The sequence below is a fragment of the Porites lutea genome, chromosome 11 (assembly GCF_958299795.1).
Source record: "Porites lutea chromosome 11, jaPorLute2.1, whole genome shotgun sequence".
Taxonomy (NCBI): domain Eukaryota; kingdom Metazoa; phylum Cnidaria; class Anthozoa; order Scleractinia; family Poritidae; genus Porites; species Porites lutea.
In genome coordinates, this window is record NC_133211.1 from 1,817,587 (window position 1) to 1,826,534 (window position 8,948).

The 8,948-nt window shown below is 39.9% G+C and overlaps 2 protein-coding genes across 2 annotated transcripts in view; both read left to right on the plus strand.

Annotated features, from left to right (window-relative positions):
• The window catches only part of LOC140952365 (uncharacterized), a 5,563-nt gene extending 2,298 nt beyond the window's left edge, over positions 1-3,265 (plus strand). Inside the window, exon 2 of the mRNA XM_073401786.1 lies at positions 1,715-3,265. Within this exon, the coding sequence (XP_073257887.1) occupies positions 1,715-3,265 (1,551 nt within the window). The remainder of the gene's footprint in view (positions 1-1,714) is intronic.
• Positions 2,956-6,788, plus strand: LOC140952333 (tetratricopeptide repeat protein 28-like). The gene is made up of 2 exons (XM_073401754.1): positions 2,956-4,436; positions 5,103-6,788. Exon 1 carries the CDS (start codon positions 3,304-3,306, stop codon positions 4,432-4,434), a length of 1,131 nt encoding a protein of 376 aa, XP_073257855.1. The 5' UTR covers positions 2,956-3,303; the 3' UTR covers positions 4,435-4,436; positions 5,103-6,788.
• The last annotated feature ends 2,160 nt before the right edge of the window (positions 6,789-8,948 follow it).

Here is an 8,948-nt window from a genome sequence, read left to right on the forward strand (position 1 = left end):
CGTGCAAAAACTTGCCGCATAAACTGTGCTCGACTTCATGAAATTAGATATAACAAAAACAAATATCAAATACAATAATTACTCAGGCTTACCATTCGAGATTCAGTTCCTGAAAGCTATCAAGGGAGGCCATAGTTGCTTGAGACTTTTAAACCCTCTTACGCATTGAGCAAGGTGAAAGACGAAAACGATGCCATCCGAAATCGGATTACCCAATTTTGACAAGCGATGCATTTCTCAACCAAAAACCCAATAAACAAACCAGCCATGGATAACAGAAGACTCTTGATAGCAGCTGTATTTCATTTTGTACATCCAGTGGAAAAAGATTTAGACAGTTAAAAACATCACAAGTTGACACCAAACTCTGTCAGCTTTTGCTGTCAAAGTAAACAACTTTCAAGATGCTGCATAAATTTTCCGCATGAACTCACCTGTCACATTTTGACCAATCAGAGTACAAAAATTGGACGTAGAGCGTGACCAACGCGTGACCATGGTAAGAAAGGTCTTCCCCGCCTTTATTTTTAAAAAAGTGGCTGAATTTTCGCGTCCGAGGTCAGTTTGAAATCAAAATCTTGACAGTGCGGGGCCATAGTGACATAAACACAACATATTTCATATGAATCATTGGAAAAAATAGACTTGAGCCTGCGGTTATTTGAAACTGGTAATTTGTCAGCGGATAACTTCAAAAAAGTACTCGACCTCCATGGGTCGACACTTGAGCCCGCGGTACGGTCAGGTTATACTGGTCAGCGGATATCCTGTTTTGACAGCTGTCAATTGATCACAATATTGATGTGCTATTAGTTTTCTCTTGGGCTCCCAAACTAGCTAGAAAGTGTGAGAGTAAACATTGGTTTCCCTGTGGTGCGGACGGACGGTCGGGCGTACGGTCACGTGATTACCAAATTTTCTCGGATGGGTAGATTACCACATTTCCTTAGCTATGGGGCTCCGTCCACGCGCGCTGCGCGCGCGGGTGGAGCTCCGCTATAAATTTCAAGGAAGATCAGTGTGAAGAGTTTGTATGGGGACCAGATATTGAGGCTTAAAAGGTTAAATAAGCGTTTTAACGGATAGTTGCACGTGACGTCACCAAAAATCAAACTAAGAAACTATCGATTCTTCTGAGTTTCTACTTTCACGAGGTATTACAGTACCTAAACACCTTTACATAGAATAATTTTTGGTTCGAAAGGGTTCTTCGTTTTGCGAGAGAGGACGCTTGAATTTCCAGGCTTTTGCGTGACGCGGCATTTAGCTGGCGGCCGGGAAAGCTCTTACGTGGGTTAAAAACATGACCGATTTTGGGAGATTTTGCAATCTAAACGTTCCTTGTCTCAGAATTAATATTACTGTAATCTGTATGAGTTCTTCAAGCGAAGAATTCACGCATTAGTAGGAAAACTCGAAAACAGATGTTTCTGTTGGTATCCGGCGGCCATATTGGTGTTCCTGAAAGGGACACCAACATGGCGTTTCCATACAAAGCTCTATAAATTTAGGTAAACCGTTTTTCCCAATATCTCGCATTTGAAATATTTCACAGACCTGATTCTTGGCAAGGGTTTTTGTATATTTATCTTTTTTTATTTCCCAGATTCTAGTCCTTCTGTATTGAATGGTTTGCATTTTTATTTTTCATTGCGTGACAGTGCAAGCCAAGTAGAAATCAGCCTTAATATTAATAATTTTCCTCTGTTTTAAGTCTTTCAGGAAAGATGAAGGTAAACATGGACAAAACGACAAAACCTCCAGTTATAACCTCGGAGTTGCAGCTTACGAACGCTGTGATTTCACGAGTGCTCGAAATTACTTCGAGTTAGAATTAAATGAGGCCAAACAGGCAGGAGACACGGATAGAAAACTCAAAGCATATAACAACCTTGGTAGAGCGTATCACCATCTCGCCGATTACAAAAAAGCAATCGAATTTCATCAGCAGTCTCTTAATATCGCAAAAGAGATTGGAGACAAAGGTTCAGAAGGGAAAGCATATAACAACCTTGGCAATGCATATTACTCTCTCGGTGATTATAAAAAAACAATCGAATTTTGTCAGCAGTCTCTTAGTATCGCAAAAGAGACTGGAAACAAAGGTTCAGAAGGCGAAGCGTATACCGGCCTTGGCATTGCGTATAGATGCCTCGGTGATTATAAGAAAGCTATCGAATTTCTTCAGCTGTCTCTTAGTATCGCAAAAGAGATCGGAGACAAAGGTACAGAAGGCGGCACATATACTAACCTTGGCGGTGCGTATCACTATCTCGGTGATTATGCAAAAACAATCGAATTTTGTCAGCAGTCTCTTAGTATCGCAAAAGAGACTGGAAACAAAGGTTTAGAAGGCACTGCGTATAGCAGCCTTGGCAATTCGTATAGATGTCTCGGTGATTATAAAAAAGCAATCGAATTTCATCAGCAGTGTCTTAGTATCACAAAAGAGATTGGAGACAAACATACAGAAGGTATAGCGTATTCCAACCTTAGCATTGCGTATGGCTGTCTCGGTGATTATAAGAAAGCAATCGAATTTCTTCAGCAGTCTCTTAGTATCGCAAAAGAGATTGGAGACAAAGGTTCAGAAGACACAGCGTATACCAACCTTGGCACTGCGTACCAGTGTCTCGGTGATTATGAAAAAGCAATCGAATCTCATCAGCAGGCTCTTAGTATCGCAAAAGAGATTGAAGACGAACGTACGGAAGGTATAGCGTATACCAACCTTGCCAGTGCGCATTACTCTCTCGGTGATTATAAAAAAGCAATCGAATTTCTTCAACAGTCTCTTAGTATCGCAAAAGAGATTGGAAACAAACCTTCGGAAGGCACAGCATATACCAACCTTGGCATTGCGTATGACTGTCTCGGTGATAATAAAAAAGCAATCGAGTTTCATCAGCAAGCTCTTCGTATCGCAAAAGAGATTGGAGACAAAGAGTTAGAACAAAAGACGTACAACAGTCTTGGTCTTAGTTTTCTTAAGCTTCATGATTTCCTTAGGGCTGAAGAGTGTTATGAATCCAGTATAAAAGTGTTTGAGGCGATGAGGTTCCTTCTTCAAGAGAAAGATGAATGGAAAATCAGCTTTCGGGATCAATTAAAAACGTACAAATTTTTGTGGATTAGTCAGTTACGACAAAGAAAGACCAAAGAGACGCTTGTCACAGCTGAGCGGGGACGAGCGCAAGCTCTCACGGATCTCATGGAATCCCAGTTCGGTGCAAAATCAACTCCATCAGCATCAAAAGGGAGATAGAACGAATAACTAACATTTCAAGCCTTATTTCATCGCCTATGACATTTCTTGCGGAAGCTTTCGAATCAGTGTTCTTCTGGGTGTTGCAAAGGGACCAAGAATGGCAGCTTATGGAAAAAAAACTCTGTTACACCTTGGAAGATATGACTAACAAAGCATACGAACAAATTCGTGCTACTAAACCTGCCAGGTGCGAAGATCGCTCACTGGATGATCCAGACAACGAACCAATTGAAGATTTATCCGATAGGGGTGACAATGAAAAAGAATTTATATCGTCACAAGCTGGGGGTGATGCTTTAAGAGAGTTGTATGATGTTATGATCGCACCGATTTCACACTTGATAAAAGATGAGGAACTTATCATTGTTCCTGATGGTTCATCATTCTTGATTCCTTATGCTGCTGTTTTGGATCAAAATTTCAGGTATTTATCTGAAACGCTGAGAATTCGTTTGGCTCCGTCACTAACAAGCTTGAGGCTGCTGTCAGAGTGTCCAGAGGAGCGCCATAGTACATCTGGTGCCCTTCTGATTGGTGACCCGTGGATTGAGACTGTGCGCCTTAAAAGCGGAGAAAAACGAAAACTAACAAGATTTCCGCAGCTCCCTGGTGCTGAACAGGAGATAAAAATGATTGGACAGATATTAAATGTTGAGCCTCTCACTGGAAAGAACGCTACAAAAGAACAAGTGCTAAGTAGGCTAAACTCAGTTTCTTTAGTTCACATTGCAGCTCATGGTTCTGCGGAAAGGGGTGAAATTCTGTTGTCACCTAATCTTGGCAGCTCTGAACCTCCTGAAGAGAAAGACTTCCTCTTGACGATGACAGATGTGTTGAATGCAAGACTGGACGCCAAGCTTGTTGTCTTGAGCTGCTGTCACAGCGGACGAGGAGAGATCAAGGCTGAGGGCGTGGTTGGTATCGCACGTGCCTTTTTAGGAGCTGGTGCGCGTTCTGTTATTGCCTCACTTTGGGCGGTTAACGACGAAGCTACTCTGGTGTTTATGAGACACTTTTACGAACATTTGGTCAAGGGGCAGAGTGCAAGTAAATCGCTTCATGAGGCCATGAAAATGATGCGGGAGTCAAAAGAATTCAGTGCAGTGGAGTACTGGGCACCATTTATGCTGATTGGCGATGACGTCACTTTAAATTTCGACCAATAAAGGTGAGGTTCTTTGGGTAAGTTTACTTGAAAATGTTATTGCGTCAATGAAACGCAAGAAAAGAACTATCTTAACGTGGAAAATCACCAAAAGTGGTAGAAATACCACCAGGTGATAATACTTATAAGATAAATTTTTTCGGACAAAGAAGATTAACGTGGAATTACCACGAACAAACTTGAAAATTTGGGGCTAAAGTTACAACAAACGTTTCTGCAGTTTAGAGAAATAAAGGGATGTTATCTTTGAATGTTTCACTTCCAGTTTCCGAAATTAAGCCCTCCGGAGAGCTTAAAACAAACGCTTCGGAAATCTCGGAAATGACCTACCTTTGGGTAATTTAAGAAGCAGGGCCCAGTTGTTCGAAGGCCGATCAGCGCTTAACCCAGGGTTAAATTTAACCCGGGTTTGTTTTTCTTGTGTTCAAAAGCATTTTCTCGGATAATTTTCTCTGTTATTTTCAGAGCTTCCAATCATCAGCTTGTAGACAAAAAGAATTAAAACTGGAATGCTTTTTAATCTTTCAAAATCTGAATGCAAATCTCGCACTAACCCTGGGTTATCTTAACCCAGCTTTGAACAACTCGGCCCAGGTCTGTTCATTATTTACCCTTACGACCCTTATACGTTTTCTTATAAAATTATAACAATGATGTTTTTTTTTTCAGTTGCATTGCAGCACAATATAACGGAAACAGCACAGCATAACGAACTCTAAATGATGAGTTGCTTTCGGCGGTAACAAGGTCGCTTGCACAGGGACACAAGGAAAGCAATAAAAACGAAACGAACGATGAACAAATATCAAAGGTCTTCGTGTAAGGTCGAAACATAAGGATATGATAATACTCACTGATGACGTTCACTAATGTCTCGAATTCATTTTTACACGTGACAACCTCGAATCAGCTATATATCACGTTCTAGTCATATATCACTGAAGACTCGGAAAAATTGTTTTCAAAAAGGATTTTGCTAGATTTTGAGATAACTAAGGAATGCCAGGCTTTGTAGTAACTTTCTTTACAAGTTTACTTGTCGCTTCCAAACCCCTTCCAAATAGAGAAATGGCGTATTTTGTCCCACTGCGTTTGTTTTGTCCATTTTGTTTGATAATTCGTCTTTTAAGAACAGAAAAATGGAATTTTAGTTAATTTCATATATCCTTTTCTTTGCAAAGTTTTTTGTGCAAAAGTGTGTAAGGCACAATATTTGTTCAGTGTAAATATCTTGTCCTTAGCAGATTCCATTCACACGGATAGTTTACAATAATTTTGTGCGAGAAAAAACATATCTTTTCAACTGAAAATTACTTCAGTTATGAGACTGTTCTCTATGTGGTCCACTCCATGAGAGTATCGCGCCCGCAGTATAAACGCAGTTTAAACACAACTGCAAATCATTATTAAATCATTTTGAATCGTAGTTAGTATTTGTAATGTTGGTTCAATTTTCAAATCTTTCTTGTAGTGTTAGTTTCTAAACGTATCTTAGTGTTCTTTTTATATATCGTGACTTTTTTTTTTTAGAGAATTCTCCTAAAAACCACCTTCAGGTGACTGGAGGCCTCCTCAAAAAATATTTATTATAGTATGTTAAGGACGTAATGTTTGGCTCGCTAGCGATAACAGCGGTGTTTATTGACACGACTAGGAAAACATTAAGCCACATATAAAGTAATGAAATTTAAGTGCGTTTCTAGCTGTTTAAAAGACAAGGTCACACCAGAAAGGTTAATGTTTCCACTCCGAAATAAAAAGATGATAGTGCCGGGTTTGATTATTGATCATTCTCTGAGCCTTCCAGTCCATCTGATCCAAAAGGCATTTGTTCGACGACAATCGTTGAAAATCAACTGTAAGCACAGATCACGCGTAATTACTTGCGTCCAATGAGAAAGCGGCTGCAAACTCTTGGTTTGGTACTGTCAGGTAGCCATTTTGTATTTTCTACCGGTCTCCTTTATTTGGAAATTTTTATAAGAAAAAAAAATGTAGACTTTGAAGGTTCAAATAAACGGTCATGATCCAAACTAATTTTCATCACTTAAAGAAATATTAAGGCTAGATGTATAGTCTGTGAAGGAAATTCTTCAGTTTATTTTTCAGTAGATCACTTTCACTTTCAGTATATTACTTTTCAATTTATTTTTAATTATGACTAGTTTATTGCTCTTATATTAAGAATATACATTACTCTTTGTAATTTTTATGACTTATTGTTAATTATGGCCAGTTAGTTTTAATAAATATTGTATATTTCTGAGTTGTTAGTAGAAAATGAAGGTCTTAAACTTTAAGTATTTTTTTACAGTCTTAAGGCTATTTCCGAGTTGCTCCAAGATTCTGTTTCAAAGCGAGGCTAAGTGAAAAGCTATTGACATGAAAATAATTTTTTATTTTCATGCAAATAAAACTTGTTTTCACAAGAATAGTTTTGCACTTAGCCTCGTTTTCAGAGTTATTTGTTGCTGTTTGCACCTCCCCCAGTCCGTTATTGTCCTTAGTGGGACCCCCCTTACAAATAATAGAAAAATAAACAAACTTAAGCTTCCCGCCAATTTCACCTTGTGCGAAATGACGTCACGCATGAGCCAAAATGGCAACTCAAGATCCTTGCACTCATTTGACTGACGAAAATCCCTCTGGGATCAGATGAGCTATGAAGGCTCAGGAAACTGTCAATAACCAAACACCTTATCACTATTTCAGAAATGACGCTTTGAAATGCCAGATACAGAAACTAGTGTATTGCTATATTGAGAAACCAAGAACAAAGATGGTCTGTGTTTTAAATTGTTAGTAGGAAAAAAATGAAGATTTTAGTGTGACTTTCGTCAATCCATTAGTAAATGATTTAAAGCCTAGTTCCCAAATCCCCCATCTGAGAATCCCGTTCCAAAACAGAAAATATTCGAGTGTCTACGTTCTTGTGCTAGTCACACTCCAGGGGCACCCAACGACAATTTTCGGAAAAATATCTGTTCGCAAGACGATTTGAGATCTAGAATTTTCGAAACATTTGTTGTAAAATTTCTTGCTTGCCTGCCTCTTCTAGGATTTTGGGAAATCTAAAAAATGGTATAATTGCCTATTTTTAACGGATTTTTACCCTAAAAAGGTCACCTAGAATTTTCGGGAGCCTTTTTTCTAGCTAAAATTTTCGAAAAGGTAAGTTTTGATCCCTATAATTCTCGGATCACTTGACTTTCAGCTAGGAAATCCGAACAGATGAAAAATTTTTAGGGGATAAAAATATGCCTATATCTACCGTTTAAATACTAAAATACGTTTAACAATTCTATGTTTAAGTGGTTTTGAACTATATTCTCGTTGGGTGCCCCTGACACTCCTATTCTAATTCAAAGACTTCTGCACCCAAAAGTGTCTAAAAACGTTACATTTAGCAAGAGCACATATAGTATAATACCCATATAGCAAGTATTTGACCTCCCCCTCCCCCCATGGTAGTGATCCTCCATAGCTGTCATAAGTGATAGGTAGGCACTTGCGGAAGTTTGCCGTTAATTTCCGGCAAGAAATCATCGTTCATCCTATATAAGACATATAACGCCGACCATTGCACAACATTCGAAAGAATTCTTTTCTTTTGAGGTCGTTTCAACCATTTTAGTCAACCCGTACCGGTTAAGCGAGAATTTAGGCTAGAATTTGCTTTTCTTTTAAGCGCAAATGAAGTCGACGTCTACCCTGGGACCAGAATCTGCAGTGAAGGGAAGAAGGTAACATCCGGGTCAAATAGCAAAAAATGTCGGCGAGCGGCAGAGCGAGCCCCAATCCACGGCCCGCTTCGCTCGCCAATATTTTTGCTGTTTGACCTCGTTTTTTGCCTTCTTCCCCAACTGCGGAGCATGGTCCCGGGCTACCCTTTAATTTCCCCTCCCCAGACTGCCACTTAGTCTGCTACACAGCCGTTTTTAGTGTCGTCACGCAACAATCTCTTTGAGAGCGTTGCGTGACGACACTAAAAACGGCTGTGTAGCAGACTAAATACCTCTCGGCTCGCTCCACGATTTGGTTTTCGCCTACGTCTTCTTCCTCCCCCCCCCCCACCCCCCAATGCGGATTCTGGTCCCAGGCAAGTCGACGCCTTCCTTTTCAGTCTCAAAATTAAGGGCTTAATCACAACCTCGTCCCCAGGGCTTTTCCCTTGAAAAATGGGTGGGGCGGGAAAAGGCCCTGGCATCGGCTGGTCACGTGTCCCCTCGTACACCCTAAAATCCTGGGTGTAATAAATTAGCGCTATGTGAAAAGCTAAAATTATGCGTAACTTCACACCGCGCGATCTTGGGCGGCCTCTTATGGCTCTTAACGGTTAACGAAAGGTTTTGCAAGATTTCCTTTTTGTCACAGATACTGGCCTTGGTAATTTTTTGCTTTTCTTCGATTTCTATGAAGGGGACAGCGAGTAACATTTGTAAAACTTCTGTTTATAGAGCGGTATATATCGTACATGCATAAAGTATGTACTGGAAAAGTCCGCTTTCTCGACTC